The following is a 17,993-nucleotide window of genomic DNA, read 5'->3' as shown; positions in this document are numbered from 1 at the left end:
ATTGACTCTACAATCTCAGTTTTAAGTAATGGATCTTACTACCAGGCAGTTATGTTTCTTTACTTGAAGAAGACGTGCAGTTAGCATTCAAAGTAATGCTTAAAATGGGCAGAATGAGAATATCTTGTATACAGCAGTTAACTGCCTGCTAATTAGAATACTTGACCTTCACATCAGGCAGCATGAGAATTAATAATGATTTCTCAGGAACTTACAGCCTTACGAGGCAAGCCCGCCAAAAGCACATTAGAATGTAAATTGCTACGAGCAAAATCAGCAGCTTGTCTCCCACCATGTCCATCAAAGATTGCAAAATGAGCACACCTGTGTTTGACCCATTAAAGGACCAAACAGAGCAATCAAAATTGATCCTTCCATTCACTAAAAACAGATGAAAAAGAATTTGGCAGTATGTTTGTTTTTCAAGTTTAATACAGGTGACTCCATGTCAGACATGGTGATAAATTGACAACTTTCTTCCTTTTCATTCAAACATTAAATAAGAAGCTTAGCCATTTCATGAATATATTAAAAACAATTACCAAGATGACATTAATATGGACATAATGCTTTGTCACTGAATCTCTACATACCAGCCTTCATCTTCTACATGTTTGAAAACATACATATAGAGTATATGATAAAATGACCGTTTTACCTTTCAGATCCTTCCTAGCAAAAACCTCTCCCACTTTGTTTCATGATCCCAATTACAAGCAAAAAGCCCATAAATAATCAATCAAGAGCTGGGTAGACTAATGTGCTATCTCCTGTTTGCACAAGACCTATAAATGCCTCCACCATCTCTCCGCTCACCACCTTCCCCTCTTCTCCTTCCCAACTCCGTAAAATCTTTTGCAGAATCATGCCGCTAGGTCCACTGCAAGCACCAGCTCTAAGCTGTTAGTTGCTTCTACACTTAGCATGAACCACACAACCTAGCTGCAAATCAACACATAAGACGGACTTTAATGGTTTCACTCATTCTTTGTTGTGTCAAGCAGCTGTCTGCACAAATATTTTGCCAATAGTAGCTTAGGTCAAGGTTGTAAGTGTTGAGAGTCATCTCCTGCCACGTCAGCAGTGCCACGTGGCAGCAGTCAGACTGTCTGACTCTAGTCGCAGCTGACCTGATTATTTCAGTTATTTTTGAGGCATTCTTTTCAGCCTTTATAAGGCTGAGTTTCCAATAGTCTTCCACACTTGTATCTGACAGATTTCAGCCTGCTGGTGATGGAGACTGCACTTGGAGCTGACGGAGATTGAGGTCCTCGTGGTGGAGACATACGCAGATATTTCTTTTGCACCCGTGTATTATTCTGCATCCTTATACAGCATTCTTCACTACAGATTTTTTGCATTTCACTGTCTCTTTCTCTCTCTCTCTTCTCTCTCTGTTCACTCTTTGTCACGGTCATTCGCTTCCGCATTGCTTCACTCTGACATGGTATCAAAGCATTGAAGAACCTATCTAAAGAGGAGTTTTCAACGTGACACAAGGCTGCATTTTCAGCGTTCAAGTGCGAGCAGGTGGGCTGCGCATCAAACAAGGCTGAGGCGAGCGTGGGCTGCGAGAAAAGGGAAGATTTGCTGAAGCTGCTGCTGTTTTTCTGCTATTAGAGAAGGAAGAAGGCTACGTTTTTGGCCTTCAAGTGTAGATTTTACCTTTTCATCACCTCGGCGACTAAACAAGGCTCGAGACGCGAAGACAAGAGCCCTAGCAGGCTGCGTTTCATAGTCAGAGGGGGTTTCTTTTGCGTTTGTGCAGGTATTGCAGAAGAAGATGTCTACAGAAACTAACGTGGAGTTCCAGGTGATCATCAACTGGAAGGTGCCTATCTTAGCGGCTCTTCCATCAGATCAAAAGCTCGATGGCAACAATTACCGCATCTGGCATGTGGTGATGTTGGCCATATTGGAGTCTTATGATTTGGCAGAGCTTGTGATGAAGAAGATCAATCGGCCCTCAGTGAGAGATGAGTCCAAACTCTCTTCAAATGCTCGTGCGGAGTTGACCAAGGCCCAATCTCATTGGGACAAGCTGAATGCCACAATTCATTTTTTTCTTTTTCTATCTTGTACAACAGCTATGATAGCCCATATAGAGCACTTGACGGTGGCTCGGGAGATATGGCTAGAGCTTAACCAGATGTGCAACCGGATGACCCTTATGAAGAGGGTTTCTTTGGAGGTGCAGATGCGGACCCTGTTCGTGAATAAGTCTTCTTCGCTTCAGGAACACATCAACAAGCTTTGACAGCTTCAGATGCAGGTTCAAAATGCAAGGAAGCCCATTTTCTCCGAAGATATGGCAATCACCTTATTGTCCCAATTGCTACCATGATTCGGTACCTTTTACTCCGCTCTTATTGCTTCAGGGTGAGAGTCAACTCTTCGTTGGGAAGAGTTAGTTCCTATGGTCTTGGACCAAGAGGAACAGTTAAAGGGACAAAATGCTTCCAAATCGGAGGCATTGATTGGTCAAGCCTCTCAGAAGAAGGGAAAGGACCAAAAGAAGAAAGAGGATAACAAATCTAAGAAGGACAAAGAGAAAGAATCGACATGCCATATTTGTGGTAAGACCGGCCATTGAAAGAAGGACTGCCCCGACAAGGACAAAAAGGACACCAAGAAGAAGGACACGAAGGATTCTGGAGTGGTGGCTACACCCTCATCAACTACTCTTCTACACTTAGCGGTCATTGAGGACTATACATCGAAGACTTCTAATGCTGCAATGATAGCTCCCCAGGCTCGAGAGTGGATCGTGGATAATGGTGCCTCACGGCACATGACTCCTTCGACAATTGGCGTTGCCCATTTGCAACCCTTGTGTGGGCAGATTCTCATAGGAGACAACTCTTCTGTATCTATTGCTGCACGGGGTGAGATGCAGCTGATTCCAGATGGACGTGGTGGTACCCACACTTTCGAGGTGTTGCATGTGCTAGGTTTAGGGTATCATTTGCTTTTGGTACATAAGATTTGTTCTCTTGGTCTTTTGGTGGAGTTTGACAGTGATACTTCAAGTCCTCGGTCGTGGCTCGAGGAAGGTTCTCTCCTCAGGGTATGAGGAAAATGGCATCTACAAATTGAAGTCTTCTTCCACTCTTACCTCTCTTTTTCTTACCTCTCAGACACAGTCCAAGCTATGGCATGCTCCATTTGGCCACCTAAACTATGAGTATCTTCGAAAGGCATCACGAGGATCGCTTGTTTGAGGTTTGCCGGACATAGTGGTGAGCCAGCAGCCATGCATCTCCTACATTGTGGGAAGCAACATAGGGATATGATTTCCAACAAAGCTTCGAGGCGGTCTACTTCACCTATGGAGCTTGTATCTACAAATCTTTGTGGCCTAATGAGGAATGAGTCCTTGAAGGGGAGCTCGTACTTCATGTTAATAGTAGATTACTACAACAGGATGACGTGGGCCTATTTCTTGGCGCTAGAGTCGAAGGCTTTCTCCCCGTTCAAGGATTGGCTTCTCTTCGAGGAGAACCAATCGGGCCAAAGATTGAAGACCTTGCGATCAAACAAGGGTGGTGAATTTGTTTCTAATGAGTTTGCTCGTTTTTATGTAGATAGAGGCATTCGCCAAGAGTTTGCTAGTACCAACACTCCTCAAGAGAATGGCATTTTGGAGCGGAAGAACCGCAGTGTGATAGAGATGGCACGCACCATGATGGAGCACCGTCAAACACCTCAGTTTCTATGGGTTGAGACAATGGCTACAGTAGTCCACATCCTAAATCGATCCCCCACTTCAGCCATTGACAAGACGACACCTTTTGAGACTTACTTTGAGACTAAGCCTGATGTCTCTTATTTCAGGATCTTTGGGTATGACGCCTATGTGCACATCCCGAAGACGCAGCATGACAAATTTGAGGCAACTTCCCGACGAAAAGTATTTGTTGGCTACAGCTCCCAGTCCCAAGGTTATCGCTTGTATGATCCCCTGAAGCGGGATGTCTACACGAGCCGAGATGTGCGGTTCGTAGAAGTTCCGGCCATAAAAGGGAGTAAGGAACACCCCGTACTTGGAAATCCAGGGGAGAGTTGGTCTTCCGAGACAGTTCCTTTGGAGCCAGAGCCTCTTGATGGAGATTCTTCTTCAGATTCCGAGTCTTCTCTTCTACCGGCCACCCTAGTGGAGATTCCGCTAGTCGATATACCAGAGTCTTCAATAGATGGAGAGCGACAAGGAGAGATCTGACCTCCTCCCTGTTCAGCTCGTGACATCGTCCGGGATTCAGGGATCGAGGGGGTCCCTGAGGAGTGGCAACCATAGGATGAACCGCGGAGGTCACGAAGGCACCAGGCACATTCTACAGAGCTTGTTTGCTCTAACTACTGTTTGATGTCCTGTGTTATGCAGGATAGAGAGCCTATAGTGGAGATTCCGCTAGTGGATATACCAGAGTCTTCAATAGATGGAGAGCGACAAGGAGAGATCTGACCTCCTTCCTAGTCGGCTCGTGACATCGTCCGAGATTCAGGGATCGAGGGGGTCCCTGAGGAGTGGCAACCGTAGGATGGACCGCGAAGGTCACGAAGGCACCAGGCACATTCTACATAGCTTGTTTGCTCTAACTATTGTTTGATGTCCCGTGTTATGCAGGATAGAGAGCCTACATCAGTGAAGGAAGCTTTACAGTCTGATCATTGGCGGAAAGCAATGAAAGCCAAGTTAGAGGCTATTGAGCAGAATGGCACTTGGTTTCTTGTGCCTCGTCCCTCTCATAAAAAGGTGATTGGTGTCAAATGGGTCTTCACGACGAAGTACCATAGTGATGGCTCTTTGGACAAGCACAAGGCTCGCCTTGTTGCTAAAGGTTTTGCATAGCGACTAGGTGTTGACTTCCATGATACTTTTGCCCCTGCAACTCGCATAGCAACTATTCGTACTTTTCTTACCTTAGCTGGTCATAGAAGATGGCCTGTTTTTCAGTTGGATGTGAAGTCGGCCTTCTTGAATGGTGATTTGAAGGAGAAGATCTATGTAGAGCAGCCTCATGGCTTTGGTTCCTCAAATGGGAAGGTTTACAGGTTGAAGAAGGCCTTGTATGGCCTGAAGTAGGCTCCACCCGCTTGGAACGAGAAGATTGATTCGTTTCTCCAGGCCAAGTTGGGATATCGGTGCTCTAGGGCCAATCTGCAACTTTATGTCCACACTTCTGAGGGTGATCGTGTGTTGTTTGTTTTGTATGTTGATGACTTGATTATTACAGGTGATTATACCTAAAAGATTGAAGAGACGAAGGCAACCCTACATGAGAAGTTTGAGATGACCGATTTAGGACTTCTCCATTTCTTTTTGGGCCACGAGATCTATCAGTCTCAGAGGGGGATCTTCATCTCTCAACAAAGATATGTACAAGAGCTCTTGGTGACTTTTGAGATGGAGTATTATCGGTCCATTTCTACTCCTATGGATCCAAACTGGAAGGCCACTTCACACACAGATTCTCCTTTGGCAGATGCTACCCGCTACCGTCAACTAATTGGATTATTGATTTGGCTTCACAATACATGGATTGATCTATGTTTTGCTGTAGGTCTCTTGGCTAGGTTCATGAGTGCACCTCAATAGGTGCATTGGCAAGCTTCTCAGAGGATACTTCAGTTTTTGAGAGGGACCTCCGACCTCGGGATTTCCTATCCAATAGGTACAGGTGCTTCTGATCTTGTTCTTGCAGGTTGGAGTGATTCAAATTGGGCTGGTGATGTGGATCAAAGGCGGTCTACTACAGGTTATTGTTTTACCTTGGATGCTAGTGCTATCTCTTGGAGTAGAAAGAAGCAACTCAAGGTAGCCCTATCTTCGACTGAGGCAGAATATCAGGCTGCGTCTTCTACCACATGTGAGACTGTGTGGCTTCGGCGATCATTGGAGGAGCTTGGCTGCCCCCAAACTCGTCCTACTATTTTGCGGTGCAACAATGAGAGTTGCATTGCCTTGACACAGAATCCCGTATTCCATGCCCAGACAAAACACATAGAGATCCAATATCACTTCATCAGGGAGAAGCTTCTAAATGCGACCATTGACGTGAAGTATTGTAAGACTGAAGACAATCTTGCAGATTTATTTACAAAGGCACTTCCCCACGCTTTACTCCATCGACATTGCAAATCCCTCCATCTGCTACCTTGTCCAAGATCTGAGAGGGGGTGTTGAGAGTCATCTCCTGCCACGTGGCAACAATCGAACTGTCCCCAACTGCAGTTGGCTGCATTGCAGCCAACCTGATTATTTCAGGTATTTTTGAGGCATTCTTTTCAGCCTTTATAAGGCTGAGTTTCCAGCAGTCTTCCACACTTGTATCTGACAGATTTCAGCCTGCTGGTGATGGAGACTGCACTCGGGGCTGACGGAGATTGAGGTCCTCATGGTGGAGACATACGCAGATATTTCCTTTGCACCCATGTATAATTCTACATCCTTATACAGCATTCTTCACTGCAGATTTTCTGCGTTTCACTGTCTCTTTCTCTCTCTCTCTTCTCTCTATTCACCCTTTGTCACGGTCATTCGCATTCACATTGCTTCACTCTGACAATAAGATGGCAAGGCCATTGGCCAAGAACCTCACCATCACTATGTGAGAAACAGGCTCATCCTGCTCTTCAAAATTGATTCCTTTGAAAAAGTAACTTTATAAAAGCAAGTAAGCATAGAAAATTGGAAAAGAAGAACAAGTGCTCAAAACTGGAGTCAAAATTTTGCCAGTACATTATGTCTCCAAAATTGCTGACATGCTGTGAGTCCAAGCGATGGGGCTATCAATGATAAGATACAATAAACGTGTGGCTTTAAAATAGCTGAAAACTCTTGAGGTATTACAGGTGGGCCAAATCACACAAGTAAACTGAAAGAGTCACCAAATCATTTTCTGTCATTTCTCAGACATTGAAATGACCATTTAGAGAAACTTTTTGATGTCCAAAAGCTTTGTCAATCATGTGCCAATGCCCTGCGAACTTTCTAACCAGGTTCTAGCTCAATTTGTCCCTTGAAATTGTACATCTTCTGGTGCTGGTACCATCATCATGCCTCGTCCAAATCAGGAGAAAATTTATGACTGTTGGTAAAAATAATCTAAATACAAGATTTCAAGCTTTACAACCAAGACTCCTGACATGCCCAACTCACTCTGACTCAAAGCTCATCCAGATTCAGGAGATGATCTTTACAAGCACCTTACAGATCTGGAAAGTCGAGGAGCTCTAGGCCATTTTCCGATGCAATGTAGTCAGAGGACCTATAAGCTAGTTTGGTGATGTTGTGCACTCATAGCAAGTTTTGCAAACAATTTAGTATATGATATTAACTGAAGTGCAATTGTGTGTCCATATGCCCACCTGTAGCTAATAGACTGATAATCCATTAGTAGTATATGATATTAACTGAAGTGCAATTGTGTGTCCATATGCCCACCTGTAGCTAATAGACTGATAATCCATTAGTAAGAAGTATGCCTACCATGTACATGAAGACTGTAAGAGGGCCATAATGTTTGACTTAATGACAGTAGATGCCCCCTATGACATGCAACTTATAGATAATATATAGCACGTAAAGCATACATGTGTGAGTCTATGTAGAGTTTTGTAAAATGTTATAGAGTACAATAATTTACTGTCTCATAACATGCGAAATTTTCTAAATAAGGTATTGATTCCTTCACACACAAAATTTAGAGTATCTACACAGAATCCAGATGTATATCTACTGAAACACCTTTTAGGTCAATCCATGAGGAACCACGAAAAACATGCAATGCAAGTAGCAATAGGAAGATGCTGCTTTAACAAGGCATTTTCTGGTCTCAAAAATTATACTGCTCATGTAGAGTAGCTCACCACAAAGAGAGTGTCTAACTCCAAATTAATGCAAAACAGAAACTAGAAAAATTAGATGGCTTTGAATAGCTGAAGGAAAATAAGGGTGGACAAACAGGGTTATTCATATGATTGATGGCTGTGTACAGTGGCCACCTTGATTGCACAATTGTCCTCAAATGAATGCAACCTCTCATACTACACCTTAGGAAGTACCCTACGGATCAAGAAAATAAGGAAAACCACAACCACATTCAGACCCCCATTGTGTCACATTATTGTGGGTTTGCATGGAAAAGGGACCTGGTGCAGAAGTATTCTGCATGTTGTTTAGTCACAGCTTATTCATAATGGGTTTCTAGAATGCATGGCGGTCTTCCTTGTCATTGTGTGGTGAGTATGATAAGTGTTCACATCTCTTCAACAATTTCACAAAGCACCAGAAAGCTGCACTCTTAACATCTGTATGGGAGGGTGCCCTCGACACCTGTGCTCTTCTTAGCTTCTGTACACAAGATTGGCATTCCTACCGTAATCCTACATCTTTTTGCCAATTGACAAACTAAAATTGACTTGTGTATCCTACTCCCCTGCAGCAGTTGAAAGTAGGAGGTTTCCACCATGAAATTGTGATCAGACCTGGTCCAGTTGACAGAGAGACACTTTTGCTTCTTCCATCAAAAGTGATACTGCGATTTGCAGTTGCAAATCACAATGCTATTGTTTGGTTCCCTACAAGCTTTTGAAAACAGCCTCAAAAAAGAACATAAGGTGTTTTATAAGCAAGCCAATTGTACTTTTGAATGTTGTAGTATTTATCCTATACTACACAGGATTACAACCTCCTTGTCATTTTTGCCTTGGGATCACTACATTCTTAAGTAAGAACTGAGGCTGTGCTCATAAACATCATGAAGATAAACACGGCAAGCTGCAGTCAATTAACTAAGCATGTAATGATATTGTCTGGACAAAGCCTAAATGTGCACAAACCATAATAATATCTAAATCTTCAAACTAGCTCCAGCACATAGAATTGTTTCCTTCCTTTACAGCATACAAAACGCAAAAACCCACAGCAGTGACTCACTGTACAGCTTCAATACTACAGAACCAACCAGAAACTAGCTATAGAATTCATAAGTTTGGTTAGTTATTGACCTTTACCCAGGCTGTCCCATGCTAGCATCAACAAGAAACCAGATATAGAAATCATGAGGGTTCAGTTAACAGTTATTGACCTTAAACCAGGCTGTCCCATGCTAGCATCGATGAGAACGGTCCAGGCGTCTTCCATTGTAAGTCTTGAGCCTTTGTCCTCTGCAGCATCAGCTTCAATAGTTATATCTGCTGTTTCAGATTTTTTGGTTTCCTCAGGTATAACAGTAGTGAGTGATGAGATAGTTGCACTATCAGCATTGCTCATGCAAACAGGAACAGAGTCTCCATCTGTTTGATCTCTTGAAGGATTTCTAATGTCGGCGTCTTCTCTTGTATTCTCCAGGCACTGAGTAGTCTTAAGTCGTTTAGCTGATGATGCCATCTTCTTAATGTTTTAGTGATAACTTCTATATCGACACATGATCCGCTATCTTGTTACTCTTGAGCTCTGCAACTTTATCAAAAGCTGAGTGGTTGAGAATTTTAATAAACATGGGCATTTGGAGTAAATCCTAGAAACATCATGAAGCATGCCACTTGTTACCAGTACTGAATATACTAAATGATCAGCCCACTGACATATTTAAGAGAAGTTTGAATAACAACCCAAAATCACGATCCTTGCTGATCAGGCCACTAACTATGAGCCAAACATGCACATATTCATAGTCTTGCAACAATTGATCTTGCAAATTTTAGTTTTAACAGGCACGAAAATTTGAATTGACTTTAAAAGCAAATTTTATTGAGCTCCTCTTCATGATTGAGGCACTTGATATAAAGATACATGTGTTCATAGTCCAGCATAGCTTCCCACGACCCATTCCATAAGGATTATTTAAGAAAGAAATTTAATGAAATTCCACTCGTTTTAAGCACAGAAATGACCCATTTTAAATACAAAAAGGCACGACAATTATGGCCATTTTAAGTTTTGCTCTTCCATATCCTTGTTCTCCTTGGAGTTGGTAACATACACCCCTGTTCATCAAAATTGAGGAATTGTTCTCATAACTACAGTCTGTTGGGTATGGAGCTCGTGTGTGACCAATAGGCTATGGCAGATGGAACTCCTTTTTTTTTCCGTTTTGGGGGGGGGGGGGGGATGGTGGTGTGTGGTTTTAAGCTAAAAATGCATTAGCTTCGCTTAAACATCCCTTAAACATGTTTAATTAAGGAAGAAGCCTTGTTTATTTAAAAAGAAATGCATTCCTAGGGAATGTCTATATCCCATAAGCACTATCCCACTTGGGAGGGCCCAAACTTTCTATAAATAAGTATGCTGCCCTCCATTCATCCTTAATCTCGTTTTTGCCGGTTTCAAGTGTTTTTAGCCTACTGCCCACACCCCATTCACGAAAGACATCACAGTCCAAGCTATCCATTGCAGTCTTCACTCATCTGGCGCCTATTTCCAACCCTCCATCATCAGTTTGCTGCTATTTCCAGCCAGGCAACTGCTACTGACCATCATCCAGCTGTAGTACAACCTGCACGTAAGCATATTGCTGCATTTGCAGGCCCCAACTACCACCCTACAAATTTTCTCTCTCCTCCAGCTGCCGCCATCATCTCCTCAGCCTGTCGCTGCTATTTTCTCTCTCCTGCAGCCTCTGTTTGCTATTTTCTCTCTTCTCCCAGCTGCATTCACTGTTTTTTCTCTCCCCACCTGCGTTTTTAGTCTTTCTCTCTCCTCACCTGCGTTTTTAGTCTTTCTCTCTCTTGCACTACCGTTTGCATCAAATCCAACCTTCCTTGGCTACATTTGCTGGTGTTCAACATCCGGAGGTTGCCTTGCTACGATTCAGGATCCATTCGAAGTACAACACACTCTCCAACTCATTACCCCTGCCCTAATCCTTGAGATACAAGAGTTAGAGGTACAATATTCATTCATTGTATAGTGTGTTTATTGCATGAGTATTGTATATTCAATAATCATATCACTTCATTCATTCTTTGTGTTCATTGTCTCCAAGCTACCCTAACCCTAACTATGTTCTATCAGTCAGTGCTTTGTCGTACGGTGTTATTTGTGTTTCTGTGTTAGGGTATTTTCTTCACATGGTATCAGAGCCAAATGACTTCGAACACTATTTCCGCACCACTTCGAACATCCGAGCTAAATCCATCGAGGAACGAGTTAAGAGTGGGCCTCACTGCTTGCTTCACAAGCTCCCAACATGGCCAAACAGACATTCAACTACCATGGAGTTCCACAATCTTACGAGATTATTACAACTGAGTACGATCTCATTTTGATGCATAGAGCCCAGCAACAGATAGAAGGTAAGTCTAAATTTCACCCTTTAGATTTGGTGCACCGGTCTACTAACCATGCAGGAAGGGTAGAATCTCCGCTTAGGATTGGCCATCCGCGAGTGGAAACTGTCAGAGATCATAGCCTGTTTCAGGCAGGCAGCAGCAGGCAGCAGCTGCACAGTCCAGCTGCACAGTCGGACTGTGCAGTCGGATTGCCACGTGGCAGTCCGACTGCCTGCAGCTGATTTTTATCAGGCTGCGCCTTATTTTGGCGCCCCATCCTAGGCAGATTTTCGCCTATTTATTGCTGACGTTTTCAGCAGTCTGGCATTCATTCTCTGTCGCAGATTACAGACCGGTGCCGTGCAGATCTCTGTCTCTGTTCGCAGATTTCTGACAGCAGACAGTGCAGACTGCAGCAGACTTCGAGGTGGACAGCAGGTCGCATCGTCGAGGTGGAGACACTCAGTCCAGCGCACTGCGCCCGTGTATATCTTTGTATTCAGCATTCTTTATACAGCAGATCTTCAGTGTACACTGTCTCTTTCTCTCCCTTCTCTCTCTGCGTTCTCTCTCTCTCAGTCCTACGCTTCCGCACCGCTGCACTCTGACATGGTATCAGAGCAGTGTTTGAGGGCTGACTGAGCGCAGAATCAACCTGAAGAGGAGTTTCCATCGCGACACAAATTTGCGTTTTTTGCGTTTAAGGGCAGACAGGAGGGCTGCGCCTTGGAACAAGGCTGAAACGAGTGTGGGCGCACAGGAAAGGAGTACAGGTGGTGGATTTGCTGCTGTTTACTGCTGTTTGTCGCGGAGAAAGTTTGAGTTTTCAAACTAAAAGTGCAGGTTTTGCTTTTTCATCGCCTCCGGCGGGTGAAGGAGCTTCGGGACGCTGAAGAGCCTTAGCAGGCTGAGTCTACTCAGTCAGAGGGGGCTTTTGCGTTTGAGAAGGCATTGCAGGTAAAGATGTCTACAGAGATGGACTTGGAGTTCCAGGCGATTATGGACCGGAAGGTGCCTGTCCTACCGGCTCTTCCTACAGATCAGAAGCTCGACGGCGACAACTACCGCATTTGGCGCGTTATGATGTTGGCCATTCTGGAGTCCTATGATTTGGCGGAGTTGGTACAGGAAGATATTGACCGGCCCTCGGTAAGAGATGAGTCCAAACTCTCTTCCGATGCTCGTACGGAGTTGGCCAGGGCCCAGTCTCATTGGGACAAACTGAATGCCAGGATTCGATCATTTCTCTTTCTATCATGCACTACAGCCGTGATCGCTCACATCGAGCACTTGACGGTGGCTCGTGAGATATGGCTGGAGCTTGATCAAATGTACAATCGGATGACCCTGATGAAGAGGGTTTCTTTGGAGGTTCAGATGCGGACCTTGTCCGTCAATAAGTCTTCTTCGCTAAGGGAACACATTAACAAGCTAAGGCAGCTACAGATGCAGGTTCAGAATGCGGGGAAGCCGATCTCCTCCGAAGACATGGCGATTACACTCGTCCCAGTTGCCGCCACGATTCGGTACATTTTACTCTGCCCTTATTGCTTCAGGGCGCGAGTCTACTCTTCGATGGGAGGAGTTGGTTCCTATGGTCTTGGACCAAGAGGAACAGTTAAAGGGACAGAATGCTTCCAAGACGGAGGCGTTGACAGGTCAAGCCTCTCAGAAGAAGGGGAAGGACCAAAAGAAGAAGAAGGGGGATAACAAGTCCAAGAAGGACAAGGAGAAAGACAAGGACAAAGACTCCACATGCCATATTTGTGGAAAGACTGGCCATTGGAAGCAGGATTGCCCTGACAAAGACTCGAAGGACACCAAGAAGAAGGACACCAAGGATTCTGGAGCGGTGGCTGCACCATCATCAGCTGCATTTCTACATTTAGTTGTCATTGAGGACGCTTCTCCGAATGCTTCTGATGCTGCGATGGCGGCTTCCCAATCTCGAGAGTGGATTATTGATAGTGGTGCCTCACGGCACATGACTCCTTCATCAGATGGTGTTGCCCAGCTGCGACCTTCGCGTGGGCAGGTTCTCATTGGAGACAGCTCTTCTGTTTCTATTGCAGGTCGGGGTAAGATGCAGCTTATTCCGGATGGACGAGGTGGCACCCATACTTCAGAGGTTTTGCATGTACCAGGATTGGGGTACCATCTCCTTTCAGTCCATAAGATTTGTTCCCTTGGTCTTCTGGTGGAGTTTGACAGTTCTACAGTGCGAGTCCTCGATCGTGAGTCGAGGAAGGTTCTATCATGTGGATATGAGGAGAACGGCATTTACAAACTGAAGTCTTCCACTGCCCTCTCTACTCTTCTTCTTACCTCACAGTCACAGTCTGAATTATGGCATGCTAGGTTTGGTCACCTGAACTATGACTATCTTCGGAAGGCGTCACGGGGACAGCTTGTTCGAGGGTTGCCGGATATAGTGGTGAGCCAGCAGCCATGTGTCTCCTGCATAAAGGGGAAGCAGCATAGGGATGCCATTCCCCACACCGCTTCGCGGCGGTCTACTTCACCGATGGAGTTAGTATCTACGGATCTATGTGGCCCTATGAGGAATGAGTCCCTGCGTGGGAGCTCGTACTTCATGCTGATCGTGGATGACTATAGCAGGATGACATGGGCCTACTTTTTGGCACTAAAATCAGAAGCTTTCTCGCACTTCAAGGATTGGCTTCTCTTTGAGGAGAACCGATCAGGCCGGAAGTTGAAGACCTTGCGATCCGACAAGGGAGGTGAATTTGTCTCTAATGAATTTGCTCGGTTTTGTGCAGATAGAGGAGTTCACCAGGAGTTTGCCAATACGAATACTCCACAAGAAAATGGTATTCTCGAACGGAAGAACCGCAGTGTGATCGAGATGGCGCGCACCATGATGGAGCACCGACAGACCCCCCAGGTTCTGTGGGCTGAGGCTGTGGCTACTGCAGTCCACATCCTTAATCGATCTCCTACTTCGGCCGTGGAAGGGATGACTCCATTTGAGGCGTATTTTGGGTCGAAGCCAGATGTTTCTTACTTTCGGGTCTTTGGGTGTGATGCCTATGTTCACATTCCCAAAGGTCACCGTGACAAATTCGAAGCGGCTTCCCGCAAACAGGTATTTGTTGGCTACAGCTCCCAGTCCCAAGGCTACCGACTCTTTGATCCCGTCAAGCGGGATGTATATACTAGCCGTGATGTGCGGTTTGTGGAGGTTCCGGCTTCTTCAACGGGGGAGGAGCATCCCGTTCTTGGAGATCCAGGGGAGAGTTTGGCTCCTTCTACAGTTCCACTGGAGCCTGTGCCGTTTGATTATGATTCTGTTTCTGACACAGAGTCTACTGTTCCACCGGATCCTTCTGAGGAGTTACCACCGGTGGACATTCCAGAGTCTTCTACTGATGGAGAACGTCGAGGGGAGGTTCGGCCTCCTCCTCGCTGGGCCCGTGACACACTCCGTGATTCAGGGATCGAGGGGGTTCCTGAGGAGTGGGGACCGCAGGATGGTCCGCGGCGGTCACGGCGGCACCAGGCGCATTCTTCGGAGCTTGTTTGCTCCAATTATTGTTTGATGTCCCGAGTTATGCAGGATCGAGAGCCCACCTCCGTGAAGGAGGCTTTACAGTCCGCCCCATGGAAGAAAGCTATGGAAGCTGAGTTGGAGGCTATTGAGAGGAATGGCACTTGGTCACTTGTGCCACGCCCCCCGAAGAAGAAGGTGATTGGAGTCAAGTGGGTCTTCAAGACCAAATATCTCAGTGATGGTACTTTGGATAAGCACAAGGCTCGCCTTGTTGCTAAGGGTTTTGCCCAGCGCCCAGGGATTGACTGTCATGACACCTTTGCCCCTACAGCTCGTATGGCAACCATTAGAGCTGTTCTTGCTTTGGCTGGCCATAGGAGATGGCCTGTTTATCAGCTGGATGTGAAGTCGGCCTTCCTGAATGGTGATTTGAAGGAGGAGATCTACGTTGAGCAGCCTCCTGGCTTTGGTTCTTCCGATGGGAAAGTCTACAGGTTGAAGAAGGCCCTGTATGGTCTCAAGCAGGCCCCGCGAGCTTGGAACGAGAAGATTGATTCGTTCCTCCAGACTCAGTTGGGATATCGGCGGTCCAAGGCCGATCCGCAGCTGTATGTTCACACTTCCGAGGATGGTTGTGTGCTGTTTGTATTATATGTTGATGATTTGATTGTCACAGGTGATGATGCACAGCAGGTCCAGGAGACAAAGTCAGCTTTACATCGGACGTTCGAGATGACGGATTTGGGGCTACTCCATTTCTTTTTAGGACATGAGATTTTTCAGTCTCAGAGGGGGATTTTTCTCTCCCAACAGAGATATGTACAGGAGCTCTTGGTGTCTTTTGAGATGGATGATTGTCGGGCCCTCTCTACTCCTATGGATCCGAACTGGAAGGCCACTTCCCACTCAGCTTCTCCTTTGGCGGATGCTTCCCGCTATCGACAGTTGATAGGGTCTTTGATTTGGCTTCTCAACACCAGGGTTGATCTATGTTTTGCTGTTGGGCTCTTGGCAGGGTTCATGAGTGAACCTAAGTCGGTGCATTGGCAGGCTGCTCAGAGGATACTTCGGTATCTGAGGGGGACGTCTGATTTGGGGATTCATTACCCCGCAGGGACAGATGGGTCAGATCTTGTACTTGCAGGTTGGAGCGACTCGGATTGGGCCGGTGACGTGGACCACAGGCGGTCTACAACAGGTTACTGCTTTACTTTGGGTGCAGGTGTTATTTCTTGGAGTAGCAAGAAGCAGCCCACGGTAGCCCTTTCGTCTACTGAGGCGGAGTATCGGGCCGCGTCTTCCACCACATGCGAGGTTGTGTGGCTTCGGAGACTGTTGGAGAAGCTTGGGTGCCCCCAGACTCGTCCTACATTGCTGCGATGTGACAATGAGAGTTGCATTGCCTTGGCGAGGAATCCTGTTTTTCATGCCCGGACGAAGCACATTGAGATCCAGTACTACTTCATCCGAGAAAAGCTTTTGGATGAGACCATCACTGTGGAGTATTGCAAGACGGAGGATAATCTTGCGGATTTGTTTACGAAGGCGCTTCCTCAGGCTCTACTTCGGCAACATTCCAGATCCCTCAGGCTTCTGCCCTGTCCAGGCTCTGAGAGGGGGTGTCAGAGATCATAGCCTGTTTCAGGCAGGCAGCAGCAGGCAGCAGCTGCACAGTCCAGCTGCACAGTCGGACTGTGCAGTCGGACTGCCACGTGGCAGTCCGACTGCCTGCAGCTGATTTTTATCAGGCTGCGCCTTATTTTGGCGCCCCATCCTAGGCAGATTTTCGCCTATTTATTGCTGACGTTTTCAGCAGTCTGGCATTCTTTCTCTGTCGCAGATTACAGACCGGTGCCGTGCAGATCTCTGTCTCTGTTCGCAGATTTCTGACAGCAGACAGTGCAGACTGCAGCAGACTTCGAGGTGGACAGCAGGTCGCATCGTCGAGGTGGAGACACTCAGTCCAGCGCACTGCGCCCGTGTATATCTTTGTATTCAGCATTCTTTATACAGCAGATCTTCAGTGTACACTGTCTCTTTCTCTCCCTTCTCTCTCTGCGTTCTCTCTCTCTCAGTCCTACGCTTCCACACCGCTGCACTCTGACAAACTGGCATAGAGTACACTCCATTATCTTCATACTTATCCTCTCCGGTGCTAGGTATATCTACCATTTCAGATTCTATTAATGATGATTCCCCTTCTCCTATTGGTATGGATGATTTTCATAATGAAGAACGTATGCAAAGCAATTTCTGGCTTATGAGTAATGAGAAAGACAAATATTTCTTTATGAACTCAAGACTAGGTAAGCAATTGAAATAAGAAATTGTGAGTACTCCTTTCCCTTCTTTTCCTTCAAACAATTTTTTTTTCAAAGGTCAAAATGAAGTAGTGCATCTTCATTATCATCATTTCAAATTAAATGCATTTAATGGACAAAAGGAACCCACATTATTTTCCACATCTACACGTATCACAAATCCATTTAATCTCCCTCCCATCCTACCCTCTTATTTCGCTGCCACATCCTTTTAGCCTCCATTAAGTGCACCACATGTTGCATCTCATGTAGGATCGCATGTATTTTCATTCACCACACCAGGGCGTCCTTCAAACTGAGGCACAACCATTAGGACCTCATCTCTTCCTCAACCGGGTGGTATTCCACCTTTTCCTCGCACACTTTCACGATCATTGCAGTCTGGGCATTCCCCCCAATCTCTCCCGAATGTGGATCAATTGGTACCACAATTTGCCTCCATGGCATTACCTAGTGAACCCTCTAGTCATTATGTTGTGTCCTAGCCGATATTTGGACAAGGCTTACATGTCCTAGTGCCTCCACCTCCACTCGCACCTTATGGAAACATTCATGTTCCAATGCCTCCGTATCAATTGGCACTCATTGGCCACTCACAGCCTATTTTTATCTATCCACCTCTTCCCCTTCTCCTCCTTATTAGACACCTCTACCACTACCACCACCACCATCTTATCCTCCACATCCATCTTACCCCACATTCCCGACACCTCATGGTTCTACCTTATCTTCCGCCAAGCATACATTCAATGACAAGACTCGTTTTAACGGATAAAACTTTACAACTTGGTCAAACTTGATGATACATGTCCTTGACTCACAGAACCTATGAGATCTTGTGTAAGGGTTGGAACCCCAACCTGATCCCACACTTGTTCCATATGGTC

At 45.7% G+C, this 17,993-nt stretch overlaps 1 protein-coding gene across 3 annotated transcripts in view; it reads right to left on the bottom strand.

The window, feature by feature from the left end:
* The window catches only part of LOC148013188 (Protein phosphatase 2C family protein), a 69,741-nt gene that overhangs the window by 28,354 nt on the left and 23,394 nt on the right, over positions 1 to 17,993 (bottom strand). For 2 of the 3 annotated variants that reach the window (XR_015688820.1, XM_087667771.1), the window contains exons 2-3: positions 9,090 to 9,457; positions 216 to 324 (exon numbers count right to left, since the gene is read on the bottom strand). Coding sequence is in view for 2 of the 3 variants with exons in the window: in XM_087667771.1 (XP_087523897.1) it covers positions 216 to 324; positions 9,090 to 9,391 (411 nt within the window). In the remaining variant the exon portion in view is untranslated. Of the gene's footprint in view, positions 1 to 215; positions 325 to 9,089; positions 9,464 to 17,993 lie in introns of all 3 variants that reach the window. The other variant, XM_087667772.1, reaches the window with a different exon arrangement.

This window comes from Lygodium microphyllum, chromosome 26 (genome assembly GCF_053477565.2).
Source record: "Lygodium microphyllum isolate KBCC chromosome 26, Lygodium_microphyllum_v1.1.10, whole genome shotgun sequence".
Lineage (NCBI taxonomy): Eukaryota > Viridiplantae > Streptophyta > Polypodiopsida > Schizaeales > Lygodiaceae > Lygodium > Lygodium microphyllum.
The sequence above is the reverse complement of the archived record's forward strand: the minus strand, read 5'-3'. Positions and strand labels throughout refer to the sequence as shown.